This window comes from Meles meles, chromosome 9 (genome assembly GCF_922984935.1).
Source record: "Meles meles chromosome 9, mMelMel3.1 paternal haplotype, whole genome shotgun sequence".
Classification (NCBI taxonomy): Eukaryota; Metazoa; Chordata; class Mammalia; order Carnivora; family Mustelidae; genus Meles; species Meles meles.
In genome coordinates this window covers 41,909,070-41,931,024 of record NC_060074.1, presented here as the reverse complement: position 1 = coordinate 41,931,024, position 21,955 = coordinate 41,909,070, and the positions used below count along the sequence as shown (strand labels likewise).

The following is a 21,955-nucleotide window of genomic DNA, read 5'->3' as shown; positions in this document are numbered from 1 at the left end:
ATGAAGTTAGCAGGTGGAAGATATGACAAAGCAATCTATGAAAGGAGCAGAGGGTTGGCTAAGGAGATAACACAAGTGGTCACCAGTATTTAAACTGTTGATCGAGGAAAGGAAGGCAGATCCAGTTTCTTGGATCTGAGGACTGAAAGTCCAGGGTGCAAAAAGCAGACTGTGAATGGGAGGAGAGGAGGGTGAGGCAACAGCCAAGGACCACAACTGTATGGAGAAGCTCAGCACATAAGAAGAAGGAGGGCAGTCACTGGGATGGGGGGCATCAAAGGAGCGATGTTTCTGTCCATCTCTCTGTTTGCTCTTCAACTGGACACTTGATCATGTTAATGGTGACAAATGCAAAAGCCACAGGAGAAAGCTCAAGGTCTGTAGGATGGGAGAGACGACTGAGGGACAGAGCCTGAGAGGAGACCAGGTGGTGGGAAGGTGAGGGAAGATGAGAGCTGAATGACAGAGTAAGACATTTGAGGGCATGCGGACAGCAGTGTTAAGACAATCTCTCCAAGCAGCTTCTATTTTTAAATACACATTTTTAATGGTGTCCCCTTACCTTGAGGCTATTACTCAAAGCCAGTGTTTATTCTTGAAGTCTGTGCCACTTGTTCCGGTACCCTCGATTCCCAGGAGGAAAGATCCCTCTCGGGCTCTCTGCAGATGGAAGGACATATAGGCTCTGTCATTCATACCAAGGTCTGAGACAACGTGGACCCTATGACTATGAACAGTGGTGTTCATATAACACATATAAGAGGTGTGACTAGCATAATCAGACCCACACTGCTGAGAGATGTCCAAGAACAGGACAGCTCTGTCTTCCTTCCTTGGCTCTTCCTTCCTGTCCCCTGTGTGGTGTCACAGCTGAACCCACACTTATTTCTCTCTCTGTGTGCTCTGTCCCAGGCACTACTATATGTCCTCCATGAGATCGGCTCAGTGCTTGTCACACACATTTGGAGGAATAAATTAAATTGTTTTCTTCAAAGAAGTCTCTGAGATGACTGCATAGCTGCATCCATGACATTCCTAAGGCCCAAAAAGGTTTTTAAAATTCAGCTCTGGAATTATCTTCTGAGCCACATAAAAAGGATCAGTCACATTAACTTACAGTCATAAAATATTTTTGGTCCCAAATGACATTTTCCCAATGCAATAGCCAGCCTCCATGATGGCTTCCTGGTATTCACACTCAGATATTTCTCTCTGACACTGGACGAAGGCTGGTCTGTGTGACTAATAAAATACACAAAAGGGATGACACACAAATTCCAAAATTAGGTCACAAAAGCCTGTATCTTCTCTCTTGGATGTTCTGTGACTTGCTCCCCCCCCCCCATCATTGTCTCTGGGAGAAGCCAGCTGTCATGTTTTGAGGACATTCAGACAACCCCATGGGGTTCACAGAGGGTGAAACTGAAACCCTCAGTCCAAGAGCCCATGAAGAGCTGAAGCCAACAAACACATGAATGATCTTGGAAGTGGATCTTTCAGACCCCGTCCAGCCTTCAAATGAGATCGCAGCCCCAGATAACATCTTATCTTAAGCTTGTTAGAGACTCTGCGACAGAACCACTCCACCAAGCTGCCTGGGGGTTCCTGACCTTCAGAAACTATAATATAACAAACATTTGTTGTTTTAAACTGCTTAGTTTGGGGGTAATTTGACACACAGCAATATGTAACTAATGCACTTAAATTAGTTGTTAATCTAATTAATCACATTTATTGTGGCTATTTCCAAAAATCAAATCCAAGGACAAATATTTTCCACCACTACAGCAATTCAAAAGAATGGGTCATAGATTCTGAAGGCAGTGCCCAAAAAAAAGGTGTTCAAAAATGTCCTCTCCAATGGTTACACTGTTCGAATAACTGACGTTCTCCCAAAGCAAAAACTGGGAGGTTGTCTAAAACTTTTGTTTAAATTAAGCCTCAGGGGTACCTGGTGGCTCAGTCAGTTAAGTATCTGTCTCTTGGTTTTGACTCAGGTCATGATCTCAGGGCGGTGAAATCCAGTCCCACATTGGGCTCCATGCTCAGCTGGGAGTCTGCTTAAGTTTCTCTCTCCACCCCTCTGCCTGCTCTTGACCAATCTCTCTCTCTCTCAAATAAATAAATAAAATCTTTTTAAAAATAAGTTAAAAAATATAAAGGAAATAAATCAAGCCTCAGATTATAAGCCCTATCACTTGAAATAAATTCAGTATGCCTAGTGAGGATCAAACATTGAGCTCAATGAAATATTAATATCTGTGTTATTCATTTTTTAATTTAATTTAATTTCTTGTCAGTGTTCAAGAATGTATTGTCTATTCGTTTTAATGAAGAACTCCAAAATACGATGAAATTCACAACTTCTCTGGAAAACAGCACTGGCGAAAACAAAAGCTGGAAGAGTCTGACAAGTCTGTACCAAAGTCCTGTATCTGCCGCTCACTAACTGGATCCAAGTTCCACGTTGGCCATATAGCCTTGGACACACTACAGAAATTCACTAAGCCTCAGTTTGCTCATCTACAAAATGTAAAGGCACACGGTGTTGCCTCATAGGATGGATGTGAAGAGAAAGCTGTGTCAAGCAATTAGCACAGACCTAAGTGTCTTGCATGTAATATTAGCACCAAGAATCATTGTTCATCTCTTCTGCAGAAACAGGTCATAAGACACCTGGTTCGCAGCTCTATTCTGAAAATTAAATGAGAGGGAAGCTGATCTGTAAAAGGGAGGAACTACATTACCGTTAATGTTACCTGCTGGCCCCAAAATACCATACCAATGAGGGTGGAGGGCAAAGAGGGGTTCAAGAGAATTTAAGCTTTTTCAGAAAATGCCCTCAAAGTGAGGCGGGAGGAAAGGTCAGTGCTGATATCCTGAGCCCGATTTCCTATTTTGATTCCTGCTAACATTTAAGCAAGTCACGATGCCTCAAGTTTGCCTTTTTAGTGATTTGCAAACCAAGTTTATGCAGTACTGTTCTCTTCATTTTCATTTAAAATAGCTCATACTTTAGAGGTTAATCTACTATGAAATGGTTTCAGCAGAGTCTGGCTTGATCCAAAAAGCATCTGTTGGTGTCATATGGAAGAAAGTAGGACCACTTACCAAGTGACCGTTCATCAAATTCACTTCTGGGTCTGTCAGAAATGAGACCTGTAATACAGAACAGTCATAAGGCGAGGTCCCTCTCTCCACCTCCAGGATGTTCCATGATTTTATTATTGATGCCCCAAATACACCTCTTAAGCAAGGAAGCAGTGGAAGACCACCAGATAGTTTTGCTGCCATTAGCACTAATGGGGAAAAACCTCAGGAAAGTAAAAATGGCTCCCAATCCCCATCCCACTTCAAATGAAAGGCCACACAATAAGGAAAGAAAGAAAGGCCCTCCCTCCCCCAAACAAGCCACTTAAAGGGATGATCAGCTTTCATCACATGGCAGGAGGATAACAGAATTAGACCTCAATCAACTAGGTGGGCTTTAGTCTAGACTGTCCAGCCACACATTATTGCACACCTGGACCCTGTAAGTTGGGCTGTGCACCCAGGATGAAACAAGCATGTTTGAGTTAGGGGACCCTCTCAAGGTGTAATCCAACATCTGCCCTGTTTATTTGACACATGGGGCCATCAGATTGAATCATGTACAGAAAATCTCTGTATGAATATACAGGGATACCTAAATGGTAAGTTGTGTCTTTATTGCCTAATTGTAAGAAAGGAACAAAAACAAATAATCCAGTCAAGAAATGAGCAGAAGACATGAAAAAACAATTCTCCATAGAATACATACAAATGGCCAACAGACACATGCAAAATGTTCCACGTCTCTTGTCATCAGGGATATACAAATCAAAACCACAATAAGATACCACCTCACATCAGTCAGAATGGCTAAAATTAACAAGACAGGATACAATAAATTTTGGCAAGGATGAGGAGAAAGGGGAACCCTCTTACACTGATGGTGGGAATGCAAGCTGTGTAGCCACTCTGGAAAACAGTATGAAGGTTCCTCAAGAAGTTAAAAATAGAAATCCCTACGACCCAGCAATTGCACTACTGTGCATTCTCCCCAAAGATACAGATGTAGTGAAAAGAAGAGGTACATGAACCCTAATGTTCATAGCAGCAATGTCCACAATAACCAAACTGTGGAAGGAGCCAAGATGTCCTTCAGCAGATGAATGGATAAAGAAGATGTGATTCATATATACAATGGAGTATTACTCAGCCATCAGAAAGGATGAATACCTACCATTTGCATCAACATGGATGGAACTGGAGGGGATTATGCTGAGTGACATAAGTCAAGCAGAGAAAGACAATTATCATAGGTTTCACTCATATGTGGAACATAAGAAATAATGCAGGATCATAGGGGAAGGGAGAGAAAACTAAATAGAAAGAAAAACCAGAGAGGAAGATAAACCATGAAAGACTTGTGACTCTGGGAAACAAACTAGGGCTGTGGAAGGGCAGGTGGGTGGACGGATGAGGTAACGGGGTGATGAGCATTAAAGAGGGCATTAATGTGATGAGCCCTGGGTGTTATACGCAACTAATGAATCATTGAACACTACATCAAAAAGAAATGATGTACTATACATCGGCTAACTGAAATTTAAAAAAAAAGAAAGTTAAAAAATAGGAACAAAAATAAAAGAGAATGTTCATTTTCTGGAATTGGTATAACTGTTCAAATGTTATGTATCATTTCCAGTTTTTTTTTAAGATTTCTTTTTTTTATTTCTTTTTTTTTTTTTTTTTTGGTCAGAGAGAGAGACAGAGAGCAAGCACAAGCAGGGGAAATGGCAGGCAGTGGGAGAAGCAATCTCCATGCTGAGCAGGGACCCCCCCAACCCGCACCGATGCGGGACTCGATCCCAGGATCCTGGGATCATGACCTGAGCCGAAGGCAGCCACTTAACCAACTGAGCCACCCAAGTGTCCTTCAATGTTTCCAGTTTTAAATGAGTTGTTTCAAGAATAAAAATCATTAAAAAGAACAGATCTTAACTTACCAAGTAGGTAGTTGTTTCTCCATTTAGAGGATCCCAGTATGTCCCCCAAAAACATCTAAGTCAATGTAGGCATTGGGATATATCAACACATGAAAGAAAAGAAGGAGACACTGTAAAAAATGCAAATATTATCTGGAGAACTCTAATGCATTACATAATTAATTATTAATGAAATAAGGCAACATATTTTATTAAATAACTCTATGTGGTGTAAAGCATGTGTGTCTAAGGAAGCACATGGGAAGAGAAACTTAAGTGAAGTTTAAATTGTCCAAAAAGTTTTCCACTGGAATCAGAATGTGTTCCCAAAAATTGGGGACCAGCAAGATGGAATCTTTTTTTTTTTTTTTAAGATTTTTGGGTTTTTGACAGAGAGAGTGACAGCAATAGAGGGAACACAAGCAAGGGGAGTGGGAGAGGGAGAAGCAGGCTCCCCGCTGAGCAGGGAACCCAATGCAGGGCTTGATCCCAGGACTCTGGGTTCATGACCTGAGCCCAAGGCAGAAGCTTAACGACTAAGCCATGCAGGTGCCCTAAGAAGGAACGTTTTGTGTGGACTTGCAAAGAGACTACATTTAGGTCAGATGTAGAGGTTTCCTCTCTATGAAGCTCCCATGTGTTCAGATTGGAAAAGGCTTACACAAGTTGTCTTCAGGAAGCCACTGAAAGGCCACGTAACAACATAAGTCCACACAAAAACTCGCACATGAATACTCATTGCATCATTATTTATAATAGCCAAAAAGTGGAAGTAACCCAAATGTTGATCAACAGGTAAATGGCTGGATCAAATGCAGTATATCCGTACAAACCATCTTATTCAACACTAAAAGGAACAAAGTTCTGATACACCCTGCAACAGGTAATATGAGCCTGATACTTAGTGAGATAAGCCAGTCACAAAAGAATACATAATTCTATTTATATCGAAATAGCCAGAAAAGGCAAATCCGTAGACCCAGACCACTGTAGATGAGTGGTTGCTGGGAGCTGGGGGAATGGGGAACACGGAATGGGGGCACATGCAGACAAGGTTTCTTTTCGAGGTGATTTAGATACTGGTGCAGGTTGTACCACCTTATGAATAACTAAAAACCCCTGAACTAGACACATTGTAAGGGTGAGTTGTATACTATGTAGATTGTAACTCAATAAAAGTGTGATTTTTTAAAAGTTTGGGTTCGGGGGGTGGGGGGAGACACATAACCAAAGCCAGGCCAAAGAAGTCATGTCAAGAGGCATCTCCAGTGGACGTAGAGAGAAAAGTTTCCTTTTCCTCCTAAGTTTAGGGGATCTGAATCTGGAGCACATTGTGACCCTGTTTCCTGATACAAGGAAAAAGTTCATCTTCAATAAAAGAGGGAGAAGAGAAAGGAGCAAGGGCGGTTAGGGCAGAGGGGGAGTGGTGGAGAAGGGGGAGGGACGGGGAGAAAGAAAAGTGGCACAGGTGGTGTTGAATGCTCCCAAATTAACTGGTCCGTGAGGCCAACTCTTTCAGGTCCTTTCTGGGAATGTGATCCAGGGACTTATCTCACCGGGGCTTAGGCAATTTGTAGTTGAAGTTCTATCCTTGGAAATGGAACACAGTAAGTAAATCAAATGCCTGTCACCTCCCTTTCTCCGAGCTCAAAATTCCATATTAGTTCTTCTTCCTCAGTTTCTCCCTTTGGACTGTTTCTAAGTCTCTTAGCTGATGGTTTAGCTAAATCTCATCCCATGTACTCCAAACCAGAATTTCTCAAGCGTCAAGCTCACTCGTCAACCTAAAGGTATTAGCATCGCACTCCAGGTGGGGAGCAAACCAAGAAGTGTTTGGCTGCGGGTTGTCCAGAGCCCTTTATCCTCTCTCTTTTTCACTTTCAAAATATTAACACAAATAATGGAACCTTACTGCAACATAAATATGTATTTGGTGAAGGAGAGAAGCATATTAGCAAATTTAGAAATTTATTTCCTCAAATTTCCTTACAACTTTTATCCTTTTAAAAATCCTGTAAGGGGAAAATCCAAGCTTCGTACATTCAGCAATTTCTCACATTATATCCTTACAAGAGATTTTCCATTTGATCAAAGTCCTTAATCCTCATATTTCGGATTTTCAGTCTTTTTCTCCATGAGTTATACCTTTGTTCACATTATGTTCCTTTCCCTGGAAATTTTTCTAGAACCTACATATGTTTTTCAAATGATCTTCATTTTCATTACTCCAGGTTTTTTTATTTCTGTTTTATTTCTTTTATTTCCTACTTCCAACAATGATTTACTTCTTTGATGACTAAATTCATTCTAGTCTATTCTCTTTTATGTTTATAAGATCACTGCTTATTTCAATGAAAATGGTTAACAGCTGTTTTATTTTCTTTTTTTTTTTTCTGTTTCATATAAGAAATCTATTTCAGAGTTTCCAGGAATTACTTGAAATCTCCATATGCTTTCTTCTTCTTCCTTTGAATTACAGTATTCTTTAATTTAAGGAATTCTTTTTTTTTAATTTGCTCACAGTTCTTTACAATTTCCTAATCTTTGAGGAACATCCACCTGAGAGTTTATTTTAAAATACTGTGTGTTTCAAGGGCCAATTTAACTTATGTCAGAGTCTTCTTACAAAACTTGGATTGGAAGAAAAGTGTATAGTCCTCACTATGCAATGAGAAAGTTGCAAAAGATTTGTGAGCTGTGTGATCAGAATCAACTTCCCAAATCAGAGATGGAAGAGGGGTTAAATGGTGTGTGTTGGGGGGGGGGGGGGAGTTACTGAATTCAGTTGAATATGTTAAAGATCATAGAATGAACTAAAATCCATTTCTCAACACCCACTATTAGCTCCTGGCATCCACTAGCATTCCTTCTCACCTGTCCTGGCAGCCTCCTAGAGCCCCTACCTGCTCTTAGCCAATAGGCCCATTGCCATTAGGATGAAGCCAAAGATCCTAGACATGACCTCTAAGGTCCATCCTGACTTCCCCTCCAGATCAACCCTTATGCCTCTGCCCTGTATTTTGTTCATTACAGTCATAATGATTTCTGTCCATTCCAACCCAACCAGCTTCTCATGCCTCAGGGAATTCCTTCATGATCCCTTTGTGCTTAGAATTGCTTTTCCTTGCTCCACTCCATAACTGTCCCCTCTGTCCTGATGGAAGTTCTTGATGTGACCATCAAGTCCCCCAGGGAAGCTCTCCTGTGCCCAGATGAGCTGTCCTCTTGACATGTGCCCCCACATGCTGGCCTGGTAGTCAGGGTCGCTCCTGCTGAATGAACCACCCCCCCCCCCCGCCCCAATTCAGTATTAACAAAATGTTTGTGAAACACTGTGCTTGTTCCTTGTCATTTCTGGATTAGCCAGGCCAGAAGCATGCGAGTGTGTCAGAATGAACACACCTGACTTCCCAGATGCTTCAGCGGAGTCTAGAAAAGGAGGCCCTTCATACTTTCCCTAATACTTAGGAACTAGATCCTGAAGCCATGGCTCCATGGAAAGCCCAGAAACCACCTGTGGATTGATCCTCAAAGGTACCAGTTTGCAACTGAACATTTCTGTGGAGAAGCTCCTAGCACCTGGGCTTAGTCATCCTGCACCTGTCAAACTGTCTCCTGTCATAGGCGCTCCTAGCCATTAGCTTCCTCACATCCTAATCCCACAATGCACTTCCATGCAAAATATTTATGGTATGAGTATATTCATAATATGGGATCATTAACTTTAACATATAACTCTTGAAGCTGAGTTTTCTTTACTCTTCTAATGTTATTCTCACCTACAGAATGAAATCTTAAGAAACTGAGTAGAGAAATGTTGTCATTAGACAGACCCAGCTGTACCCCAGTACAAATATTTTAAAATACCAGTGGAAAATGTTATCCAATCTTGAATAAATAATGTAACAATTGTGTTTTCATGCCTAGTTGGAGTCAAGAGGTTTCCTCCACATATCATATTTTTTACCCTCTCTTCCTCCATTCTTTTGTATTCATTCAATAAGCATTTCCTGGACTTCTACCCTGTGACAAACATTGTCCTACACCCTCAAAAACCAACACACCTCGCCCTCAGGAGACATACATTCTAGTAAGGAAAGCAATTAATAAGCAGATAGACAAATAAATATGCAATATATGTTCAAGTCATAAATTGACATATTGTTAATTTCACAGAAAGATGGCAAGTCAATTTCAACACATTTGGGGTGGGGAAAGCCATGTCCTGCCATTCACCAAGCATCTCTTGTGGACCAGATGCTGGACCAGATCTTTCTTGTCCACCAACTTACTCAGTTCTCCCTACATTATCAGGTGGCTTTTACTCTTGGCATCTCACCAAGAAGTGACATATCATGGAGTTAAGTGTCCCGACCTAGACTGTGGAGCTGCTGAATGATTTTGAACTCTTATCTGACAAAAATGTCCCTCCCCCTTCCCTCCACTAAACCACAGTGTCAGGGAGTTGCATACTCAGATCTCAAACTTTTAAGATTTGTCAACTGTTGCTTTAAGCTCTCTGTTTCCAAATGTCTGGGAAATAAAGACAGAGTGGAAAAGAGAGAGAGAGAGAAGGTTGGTGTAGGGAAGACTCCAGCCAGCAGAGCTGTACTCGCCTCTGCCTGGTGATGTTCCCGTGACTCTATCACACCGGTCTGCTTGTCACAGACTCACACAGACCCTACTAGGTGCTGTTTCAGAGGACACCAAGCCCCTGGTCCTACCTCTTCACTGCTGTTAGACTCAGAGCTAGAAGACCAGTGGCAGCGAACCCACACGCCCTGCACCTGTTCGGCAGACATCCGAACCGTGCTTCTGCAAATAGCTGGAGACTGCAAAAGAAAACACTGAGTTCAGTCCTCAGCAGCTCACAGAACGGGTTAGGACCTCTGAGAGAGCTCAGGCCATGCTGTAAGGCAAACAGAAAGGAAGAATTCAGAGAGGCATTTCATGTTTCTAAAATGAAACCTTCTCAAGACTGAAGCAGAAACAAATGAAACATTTAAAGATCTGTTAGGCATTGGTGTATCACGAGTCCCGCAGGCTGCCCGGAAGTTTCCCTGTGAAACAAAAGGAAGTGGGAAGAACACAAAGGACTTTGTTCTCTTCTTTGACGTGAGATTCTGTTAGGAACAGACACTGTGACACTTGGTTTGAGTCCTTCATAAAACAGTTATAGAGAAAATTCCCATGAAACAACAAAACAAATGATTTCCTTTTCAGAATTTACACTGTTGTGAAGGGACCCTGACACAAAGTAACTCATCAAGTAACAAACTCATAAAGTAACAAAACCGAAGAATTCATACATCTGAACATCAACACCCAGGAAAGCAAGTGTTAGTGCTAACCTTATCCACCAGACCCTTGCCCATGGGTGTTAAAGCAAGTGTGGGGCCATGCTCTGGTTGCCGGGGAAACAAAACTGAACACACCGTGGTCCTGACCCCATGGAGCCCAAGCCAGTGAGGAGGAGGAGGACAGATATCACACAACAGTCAACTACAAAATAATGCAGCTCACCCCAAGAACACAGTGGGTGTTTTAGATTCATTTAAAATGGAATTTGAAACATCTCTGGAATTTCCCTTTGGGGTCGGCCTCTTTGTATTCACTTTGCCTGGAACCATCATTCTACCCATTCCAAGAGGCAGGAAACTGCGGCAACAGGGAATAATTTGCCAGGATCACTCAAGACCACGGAGTCCAGTCCTCAACCACCAAGCCACACCACCCCTTCCCCGGGGAACTCAGTATGGATACAGTTGGTGCCTCCCAGTGGGGCTGGATGCCAGGCAGGGGCCAAGCTCTCCTTATGACTTGGAACACCTCCAGGTCATGGAAGAAGGGAGGTGCTTTGTTCTGCTAATTTCTGGGATATGGCGTTTCCTGCCAAACTTACTGCGTAGTAGCCCCTTTGGAAGTCACACGCAGCAGGGTCTTCTCCAGAATCTCTCCTGCATGTTGTCTCCCGAATGCCAAACTCTAGGTCCATGTTCAAGCTGTCCTCATCCAGAACATTGACCTTCCCAAAAAACAGAGTATCAGTTTGCCTTGGTGAGCTTCTGTAGTTTACCATGCTACAAATATTTCTTCCTGCACAATGAGGAAAAGTTAGACTCCTTCCCTGGGAAAGCTGTTAAGTGGTTTCAGCAATCCCCCAGTTCCATCCCCTCCGTCTGAGACCAGAAGTGCTTTTCCAAAGGCACATAACACTTCTTTTTAAAAAATGGAACCAGAACTTAGGTGTCTGGACTGCAAGGTCAATGTTACTTCTGATGACTTAATTTACAGTTGATCCTCATGATTCAGAGATTCCATTTTTGCAAAGGTGCCTCCTCACCAAAATATATCATAATCCCCAAAATCAATGTTCAGGGTCTCTTTGCAGTCATCCACAGACAGGCACAAAGCGCCAACGAACTTGAATTGCCCCGTGCGCACATTCCCGACTGAGATCAGACAAGGCAGAGCTCTGCCTTCTAGCTTCGGCTGTCATACTGTAGACAAGTGTCACTTTGATGGTTTATTTTGGACTATGTTTTTCTCATTTTTGTGGGGTTTTTTTCTCGGTGATTTTGCTGTTTCAAATGGCCTCCACGTGTAGCCCCAGAGTCTGGAGGCCGGGAAAATTAAGGCCATCCCACCTCAGGTTTAGCATTAGCACAAGTACAGCCATCTTAGCTTTGGCAGCCATCTCAGGCCCAAGGGCTGAGCTTTCCCCTACTTTACTTTAGTTCCAGGGACCCTCACCCTGCTTTAGTTCTAAGAAAGTACCCCACCCTGCCACACCCTGGCAACAACTAATCAGTTTACTGCAGGAAAGTCTGAAACTTCTTCTCCTGCTTCCTGCTTGATAGGCTGTGGTCCATGAATGAATTCTCACAATTGTCTATTCCTTTCCACCAAGGGTGGGATATGGGGGGAATCTTCCAAACATCGTGATGAATCTGTGATGCTCTGACGACACAGAAATCCCATGACTTAATGATCACCCACAGTGTGTCCAGCCCCAAAGACAGAGGAGGGGAGACCCCATGCAGCTTAGATTCTGGCTTAGATTACATACAGCCACAGAGTAAACACCTTAAAAAGAAGTTAGCAAGGTCATTCTGGAAGGTTATGGTGCTATGAAGGAATAAACAGCATGGTAATGGGGGTAAGGAGGAGGAAGTAGCTACTGTAGAGAAAGTGCCAGAGAAATCCTTCCAAGGCTTATAGGATGGGAAAGAGCCCGTCGTGTGTGGAAAAAGTAAGGCCAATGTACTGGGGCAGAATAAGTCCAGCTGTTGTTGCTGGAGAAAAATGAACAAGAGGAGAACCATACACTATGATGTTTGAGAGAGAGCATATGTCACGTAATTTATGATCTTGTCACCCATGGGACGGTGTGTAGATTTCATTCTCATTGCAATGGGGACATTCTCAGAAGAATTTAAGAGCTAAGATGTAAATCACTATGGCTACTGCAAAGAGACCACACTGGGGCAGAGACAAGATGGTGGCAGGAAGGCCAGCTGGAAGCTGCCATGGCCCAGTATCCAACCATACCCTCAGACTCCAAAACTCTAGTCCTTTTCAGTCCTTGAACCCACCTTGACAAAGTTGAGTCAGCACACATTCAACCAACTTCCCAGTGAGGAGGGTAGGGAGAACCCTCTGTGAGTGCACAGACCAGTCACACATTGGGAAGGATGGGCACAGCTAGAACACTGTGTTTGGAAATAAATGACAAACTCCAAGCCTGGGATGGGGGACCTTCACATCTCCGTCTAACAGTGGACAAAGAATGCTCATAGAAGTAAAGCTTTCTGAAAACAAGTGAGACTAAAATTTCAGCTCTGACAATATTTATTACTGCATTTATTCATAATTTTAAAATATTAGATATTAAATCTGAACCTCATAAAAAAATAAAGCCCTCTCCTGTTGGAGTGCATTGTTGGGTCTCCACACCCAGATTGTGCTCCAGCAATTCCCTTAAAGCAATCCAATGAAAACAAACTGACAACACAAAGGCTTAGTTAAAAAGGTGAAAATGTGGGATTTTTTTTTTTGAGCACAGATAATTTTATTGAACTATGAGATAAATTTGCAACCTTTCTTTGCATCTTTAAGCACTCTTTTCAGAATAAGAAGAAAAGCCTAATGGTTTTGCTTTTTCATCCAAACTCACTTTTAACCCAATAATTTCTACTTTGTGTTGTTTGAAAAAGGTGGGACAACCTCAGTGTTTGATAATAAAGAATCAACTAGAGAAAATCCCAAATCCAGCATCCTTGCTGAGGTAAATCATGGTATTTTACAATTGCTGTTATATTATGCTCCAAGGAAATGGAGTTTGTTTTTTTTTTTTAAATATGTCTTTTTTTTTTAAGTTTTTTTTTTAAATATGTCTTATACCAATATATGAAAAGGATCAAAAAAGGCCTTCTCCCACACGTTCATAGTGGGTGTCTCAGAGGAATGGATAATAGATAGTACTTTTGGTTTCTTCTTTCTTGTTATATTTTCTGAACTTTGAGCATATTTTGGCTTTTTATTCCAGAAAGAAACAAAAATATCCGAGCAATAAAAAACCAACAACAATTCCTTTTGGTGATTATAATGGTTAATTTTATGTGTCCACTTGACTGGGCCATGATGCTGGGATATTTGGTGAAACACTCTGGATATTTCTGTGAAGGTGTTTTTTGGATGGAACTAACATTTTATTTTTTTAAAGATTTTATTTATTTATTCATGAGAGACAGGGAAGGGGGAGGCAGAGGGAGAAGCAGACTCTCCACTGAGCAAGTAGCCTAATGTGGGACTCGATCCCAAGACCCTGGGATCGTGACCTGAGCTGAAGGCAGATACTTAACCACTGAGCCACCCAGGTACCCCAGGACTAACATTTTAATATGGTGGGTTTGAGTAAAGCAGATCATCCTCCTTAATGTGGGTGGGCCTCATGTAATCAGTTGAAGGCCTGGATAGAACAGACAGTCTTTTTCCTGAGCAAGAAGGGATTCTGCCAGCAGACTGCCTTCAGACATGAACTGCAGTGTTGGTTCTTTCCTGGGTCTCCAACCCATGAGCCCACCCTACAAATTTTGGATTTACCAAACCTCCACATAGTATAAGCCAATTCTTTATGATAAATCTCTCCCACTCACTCATTCTCCTTCTCTCTCTCCCTCCAAATCTGTCTCTCTCTCTCTCTCTCTCTCACACACACACACACACACACACACACACGTTCTATTGGTTCTTCTCCCATCTTAGGACCCACTAGCCTGGGGGAATTTCTGTTCCTCCCATACCTGGACAGTGAGTAAGCCATGAAGTCACCTGAAGACAGAGGAGGGAAAGGTAACTCGCTGGTCCAGGCTCCTCATTTCCTTGGAAGTGAATTTCTGCATTTCTTTCTTTGCCAATCACAAACCGAGTCATTGGAAGCCCAAGAAAATTCACATTTCCCCATTTCCCTAAGCTAACAGGAAACAAACCATCACCAAATTGACAAAGGAAGGTGGGATTTCTTTGACTTAAAAGCTAGAATGTGTTGTCTCTAAGTACAAGGAGCAGGACTGCTGAAATCGAGAAAGTCTCATTTCTCATAAACGAACAGTTCTTACTAAAACATCTCAAGAGGAACCATGGGGGCTGTGGATACAGAAGCAGGACACATGCAGGGCAACATCTGGAAATGGGAAGCCAGGCCAGAGGGAAGACACCCCAGAAAAATCCTGCATCCAAATGGGCTATGAGGGCCTTAGGGCAATAACTGTTATTAAATTCTTTCTCTGTCCAAGAACAGTACGAAAGAGAGGACTAGCTATTGTCTTTTAAACCTGGAAAAATATTTAAAGTGTACCCAACAGACAAAAAATAAACAAATAGCAGAAAGCAGCACATATAAAAAGGAATCAAGAAGATGTAAATGCACTTACTCTTTTTACGGAGCTTCTGAATGCCCGAAACAGATACGGGCTCAGGGACTGGGAATTCACTTTTGCCACAGACGCACGGAGGGCTTCCCTCAAGGAGGAAGAGTCATAGTCGTACACCGGGAAACCTGGACCCACAAGCACACGGGGACATAGTGAGACGAGGCACAGGGACCACAGCATTTGGGGCAGGGGGCCTGTGTCTTTGAGTTCCTTACCTGCACAAGATGGGTAGTTCATTCCAAGCACAAACAAGATCAATATCTTCATCACCATCTTCTCCGTTCCGGGAAGAATCATTTTAATTCAGAGGCAGCGAGATCGTTCTTATGTGTTTGGGGGTGACGGACAGTCTTTTTCAGCTGGGGCCTGGCTTGCTGTCTCCGACTGGAGCAGTCTGCAGCTTAAACAGAAACAATTGATCCTGGGGTCAATATTCACTGCTGGCTCTTCCTATGGAAAGGTTCCAGTTTGAGGCTACTTTTGAAGTTTTGACCTCAAGATGGGACTTTAGCCCACGGCAAGAGACATCAAGAGGCTCAGGACTCTGTGTGCGCTGTTTGTTTTTCTCTATTTTAATTTCATCCACATGTACTGCTTATTTCTCTTTATTGTAATTGCTTTTTTGTAAAGGGAAGGGAGATGTAATCTTATTTTCGGCAAAACCGTGAACTTTAAACTGATGTCAGTTTAGTTCTGTCTTACGTTCCTGAAGATCTTGTAGTTGACTGTGTGTGGAAATTGTGTGTTATTTCAAGATGTTTTCGGAAATTATGACTGTAAAGGAGAGGATTGCATATATAGGACCTAAATAGGTCAAACACACGTACCGTGTACACAGCTGTTGACCAGCCTTCTCTGCTAAAGGAAAATTTGCATGATTCTCCCATGCTATAAGAGCCCAGTGTACCTGGAGAATACTAAAAAGGAGAGAGGATTTATAGTAAATAGTGTGTTAATAGCAGGTCCCTGTGTTCTCTTCCTTCAGGTTCACGCAGGAGAAGCTGTATTGTGCTGTGGCTCAGAAAGACCTAGCCTGGAATCTTGGCTCCACACTCATCAAGTGTCTGCCCTCGGACACTGTGCTTATTGCCTCAACTTCCTCATCTCTAAAATGGGCATAAATAGTAAGATATAAAGTATGTCATTAATCAGAGTTCCCCAGAGAAACAGAACCAACAGGGTGTTTAGAGAGACAAACAAACCACAGAAGGAGACAGAGAGAGAGAGAGAGAGAGATGTGTTAAGGAATTGGCTCACACAGTGGTGGAGGATGGCAAGTCTAGAATCTGCAAGATGGGCCAGCAGGCGGAAGACCCAAGGAGATTTGCAGTACAATGTAAAGGCAATCTGCTGGCACAATTCCTTCTTGCTCAGGGGAGGTCAGTTTCTGTCTATTGATGCCTTCACCTGATTGGACAAGGCCCGCCCCCATTATAGAGACTACCTGCTTTACTCAAAGTCTGTTGATTAAAATGTTAATCTCATTTGAAAATATATTTGGAGAAACATCCAGAAAAGTGTTTTACCTAGTATCTGGGCACCACGGTCAATTGACTCATAAAATTGTCCATCACATAAGGATTAAATCACTAACACTTGGAAGAGCCCTTGACCACTCAATAAATGGTAACTGCTGGTAAGAATGGAATTCAGTACATACTCTCTCATATCTGTTATGTATAAGGCAACAGGTCCAGAGAATAGCTTAAATGAACGAATGATCTAGTTCCTGCTTACAAAAGGCAAATATGAGTGCCAGCAAGAGAAGCGTCTATTGCTGTAAAAGTTCTTGGCAGTTCACTCACTCCTCTTGACCTCACTCCCAGGTGGGTGTGTGTCTGAACTTGACCTTGACAGAAGCAGAAGCACCCACTGTAGCCATTGATCAGGGACACAGTGTGGGACAAGATGTTGGTCAGAGGCAGGCCAGCCATTGTTACCGACAGGAAGGATGAAGAGGAGACACTGGGTAGATTTACTGCTACCGCGGCGCCCTACTGGAAGTGTGGTATAAATATGGATTTAATATTACCGCGTGAGGCAATTCGATTAATCAAAATATTGCCTCGGTTTTGCCTGCCCTTTGTACAAAGGGTCAAAATCATGCCTCTGATGACATCACAGACTGGCCAGATCATGAATATTTATAGCTCTGATCCCAAAGACACTTTTTCTACAGGCCTTATTCATCAGCATGTTGCCACGGAGGTTATTAAAAAAAAAAAAAAAAACCAAAAGCAAAAAAACCTAGATAATCTCAGCGTCCAAATTCCATTTGCCCTATGCAACATCTCTGGGTCCAGCAGCTTCTGGCCTCATGTGGAACCACCCGACTTGCCCCTATAGACTCCAGTCATACAGGTGTCCCACAGTTCCTTGGGGACACAAAACAACTTGCATCCCACAACTTGAATCCCTGATTCCTTCTAACAAACAGTGACGACATTCCTCTTGCTTTCCCTGAGTCAACTCCTTCCCATCATCCAGGCATCAGCTTAACTATCACTTCCTCAGAGAGCTTTCCTGAGCATCCCTCCATGTCATCTCTGTTTCCCCCCTTCCCACCAGTTATCACAATGCCTGGTGGTCTTGCTTGCTTGCTTCTTACTGTCCTTCACCTCCAGGAGACTACAGTCTCTGTGAGACAGGGAGCGTGCCCTGTCTTGTTTGTTCCACACCACATGTCAGCTAGGAGCCCATGTGGTCTCTCTGAATCTCAATCCAGGTCTTCCCATTTGGAGCCTACACTAATTTCTGGGGTGCCAAAGGTTCACAAAGCAGTATGCTAAGAGATTTGTAATTCTCTTACTCTTAACCTGGTTTGAACTCAATTCCATTAGAGTCTTCCAGGTTTAACTAACGGCACCATCTGGCTCCGAACTCTAAGGTCTCATTAAATGAGCAATACTAATAAAAGTAATTGCAAAAGAATAGAGGAGATTAAGGAAACAACAATAAAATAATGTTGCCAGCACAGGGCTATTGGTTTTGTCTGTAGCTTGCTGGCGCAAGATAGGTCATTGCAGGTGTGGGTTCACGTGGCTGTAATAAACAAGGCACAGGGCATGCAGTTGGTGCTCAAAAGCGATGATCTAAAACTGCGTCATGTCTGATAAACCTGGAATATATATGAGCCATCTGTTGAAATTCAAACCATAATGATGTTTTTTTGTTTTTTGTTTTTTGGGGGTTTTTTGCCTATCTGCCAAAAGATGTACAGCATAAATTCCAGCAGTTTTCTGCTATCCCAACAAAAATTATTTAGATGAACTATTAAGTGTGATGTAGCCATAAGTGAAAAAAGTTGCAAAGTTTTTTTTGTTTGTTTGTTTAACACAGCCCCTGGACATTTGTATAAAATTTATCACAGGAAGCTTAACTAGCAACTGGGAAAAGTTTGAGTAAAGATGGATGAACATCTACATCACAGACTAATAAGATCCATTGCTATCATCTTTATCATTGTTTCTTTCATTTTGAGATTGTTCCTTTCATTTTGGTCATCTAGTAATATTAAACTTAAGAAAAATCACCAAGTTTAGAGCAAATGTAAACCAAATCTTCATCTGATCCATAAATCATAAATTTTGCCTCCGTCTTGCAATCTCATGTAAGAACATGGTTTCCTGAACTCCACTGTCAAGACGTACCTTAATTACCTATGACCATAACATTTCTGTGTCCTGGAAATGTCAATATTATTGCTGCTTTCATATTTTAGGGGATGATGTGATTATTTGCAAGAAATTCTCAAAGTGTGTTCTCCAGGTCAACAGCTTCAGCACCACCAGGGAACTTCCTTAAAAAGGAAATTCTCAAACCCCTCACCCCAGACCTATTACATCAGAAATTCTAGGGAGAAGACTCAGCTGTCTGTGTTTTACACATGCCCTACATGGTGTGGACACATGCTCAAATGTGAGAACCACCATGCAGAGCTATAGGTCTCAGTTGGGGCTGAGTTTGCTCCTCAAGGGCATGTAGCAACGTCTGGAGACACTTTTGGTTGTCAATAACTAGGGCAGAGGACTCTACTGGGCATCTAGAAGCCAGAGATGCTGCTGAACATCCTACAATGAGCAGGACAGACACCCCCCCAATGACAAAGAGTTACCCAGTCCAAAACGTCAGTCATGCCAACGTTGAGAAACCCTGATGAAAGGAAAGAAGCTTTGATCAGCAGCCCTGCATTTTAATTATGGTTTCCTATAAAATTTTCATGTATTTCAGTTTTGGTGTGATATGTCCTAGGAAAGATTTTATTTTTCTTTTAAACCTCACTCAACTTGTTTTTGGTTTCTACTAGCATCATCTTTAGAAAGCCTTCAGGTTAAAGTCATAATTATTTACCTATATGTTATAATTTCCCATTTTACATTTTAATTATTTAATCCATTTGGAATGAGTTTTGATAAAAGTTGTGAAGTAATGATTTAGCAGTTTCTTTTTTTTGTGTAAAACCCTTCATATCTAGGGTGTACAGTCACTTCTATTTCTTAACCAAACCACAACAGATAAGCGGATGTGCTTCACCAAAACAAAGGAATTAGCTAAATACAAGGAAGGTTCAATTTGAATCAGCTTCAATCTCATGTGACCAGAAATTCAACACCAGATTAAATGATTAAATGTTTAAATTAAATGTTTATTTTTCACATTAAATAATTAAGTGTGATGATAGGCAGCCCAGTGCTTATCTGGAGGTTCCACAATTATTAGGGACCTGGACTCCTTCGGGATATCCTATCATTATAGTTCAAAATGGTGGCCAGAGCTCCAGCCATCACATTCTATTCCATGCAGCTTGAAGTAGGAAAGAGAAAGATGAACCTCTTCTTAACACACTTTTCAAAGGTCACACACAACATTGCAGCTTACATCTCATTGACCAAACATAAGTCACCGGGGATTTACACTCCACAGTAGAAAGGTGATGAGAACCCCCAGGAAGACAATTGTGCAGGAGGCTAGAGGGTCATCCTTGAATAGAGAAAGGATAATATCAATAGAGTCTCTGATAAAGAATTCTGAGAAGAGATTCAGACCCTTCGTGTAGACTTTGAATTGTATTTCTGATTGGTACGGAGAAAATTAAGCAAATCTTTTTAAATGACGCATTGCTATTTCCAGGAAAAATAAACATTTGCTCAGGAAAGAACTCAGTTAGGAAAACTTTGGTTACAGTGTGGTAACCAACATCAACCTCCAAACCACAGTAGCTTAAAACAATCAAATCTTATCTTTTGTTTATGCTCTATGCTCTCTGCCAGTTGAAAAGGGGATGCTCTTCATCACAGTCACAAAAGACCTGGATGGATGGAACAATCATCCTCTAGAACATGGGTAATTAGCAATGCCCAATGCAAAGAGAGCCCTGGAGAATTTCACATCAGCTATTAAATGCTCTGGAGCTTGTTGCCCAGGTCAGTCACATGACCACCACCCCCAATTCAGAAGTCCACCTGAAGGTAGACTCCCAAATAGTTGACACAGAGCAACAGTGGCAACGACAAAAGGACATGCTGCATTGCTGTGAAAAATGCAGAAATAGTCATGATCACATGAGCGATGGTTGGCGGCACCTCTGGGAAGTGTTCATTGCATGGAGGTGGGGGTGGAGAGGGGACATTAAAAAAAGGAATCCTCGTCTTCCACAGTAGGAAATCCTGGGAATCAAAAAATCCACAAATAGCAGTACAAGCCTGTTATTTAGAAATACAATGTAAAAAAGTGGAACAAACAGGCAAAAGACTTTCAAGGGTTTGTCTCCATTCTTCATTAGGCACAGACTGTTATTTTTCACTCTAAGCCTCGCGGCACTTTTTAGCTTTTTAAAATATGTCAAATATTATTTTGGAAGGGAAAGAAATTAAATTTCAAATTTCAAGAGTGGGAGGAAATGCCTCAAATATTTGATAGCAATCGTCTCTTTATCTGTTGAATGCACAACACCACATGTCATCCTCTCACGAAAAAAGCGAGGAACACAATGAGATGTCTTATTGGTGTCTTTGCCCCTCGACTCCGTGTGCTCAGACCTGGAACAAATCCTGTGTCTGTTTCCATTTCCACAAGCAGCAAATAAGCACCATTTAAGAGCAAAGCAAACTACAGAACTCAATAACCCCCAAAGGAAGGATAATTTGCAGACTTTTATACTTCCAGTCACCATGTCTAATCCAGCACTAACCCCTTGCAAGCACAACAGCGTTTCTAAGAGACAGGAATCCAGAGAATTCTAAAACAACACTCTGTCCTTTTAAAAAATGTAAATCAGCAGACATGTTTGCGGGCTCCATCTCTGAATGCCCTCCAAGGATTTATCGAAAAGCTTCCTTGATGCTTCCAAAATCTTGGGATTGCTTTGTGCCTTTCTGCGATTAATAAGAGATAGTAAATATTTTTTCCTACCTGTAAGATGTGGCTATTTTCAGACCAGTCATTTCCCCCAAACATATGCTTGTTTGAAGAACAAGGGGAGCGGGACCTAGTTGGGGACCAGCATCGCTCTGTCCTCCTGCAGGCTTCTGGAAGGGCAGCCAGCCCCTGGGGGCTGAGGTTTTTCCAGCTCTTTTCATTGACTCGCATGGATGTAAATAATGATGAGAGTCTGGTATCTTCTGGCCAGATGCCTTGCACTGCCCTGTCTTCCTTCAGACGACTGTGATAAAGGTGATGGGGGAGAAGACCAAGGTAAAGGAATAAAGAATCTATAAAGTCACCTCAAGACAGTATCCTGCTTCTCAAGCCTCACCTCTTGCAGTCTAATCCTATTATGCCAGTTGGAAACTGAGAATTACCTCTTGTTCCCCGCAGGATTCTTGTTCTCGTCGCTGCTCCCTCCTCCCAGCCCAGGCAGATGGAGATCCTGGGCCAAGTAGGGAGAAGGTCATGTTCTCAAAGAGGCAAAAACAAAGTCATGAATAATTTTCAAAGTGTTCTCCTGGTTTTGATGCAGTCGCTTGGATGTTTGCCATGTGCCAGGACCCTGCTGAGCACTCACATCCCACA

At 42.1% G+C, this 21,955-nt stretch overlaps 1 protein-coding gene across 5 annotated transcripts in view; it reads right to left on the bottom strand.

Moving 5' to 3' along the window:
• Nucleotides 1–21,485, bottom strand: part of SPP2 (secreted phosphoprotein 2) — a 35,872-nt gene extending 14,387 nt beyond the window's left edge. For 2 of the 5 annotated variants that reach the window (XM_046018092.1, XM_046018091.1), the window contains exons 1-8: nucleotides 21,356–21,485; nucleotides 15,160–15,344; nucleotides 14,945–15,069; nucleotides 10,912–11,034; nucleotides 9,734–9,841; nucleotides 5,031–5,085; nucleotides 3,112–3,159; nucleotides 563–660 (exon numbers count right to left, since the gene is read on the bottom strand). In XM_046018092.1, the coding sequence (XP_045874048.1) occupies nucleotides 590–660; nucleotides 3,112–3,159; nucleotides 5,031–5,085; nucleotides 9,734–9,841; nucleotides 10,912–11,034; nucleotides 14,945–15,069; nucleotides 15,160–15,241 (612 nt within the window). In that variant the 5' untranslated portion in view covers nucleotides 15,242–15,344; nucleotides 21,356–21,485 and the 3' untranslated portion in view covers nucleotides 563–589. The remainder of the gene's footprint in view (nucleotides 1–562; nucleotides 661–3,111; nucleotides 3,160–5,030; nucleotides 5,086–9,733; nucleotides 9,842–10,911; nucleotides 11,035–14,944; nucleotides 15,070–15,159; nucleotides 15,345–21,355) is intronic. The other 3 variants (XM_046018090.1, XM_046018088.1, XM_046018089.1) reach the window with 2 other exon arrangements.
• Nucleotides 21,486–21,955: the final 470 nt, after the last annotated feature.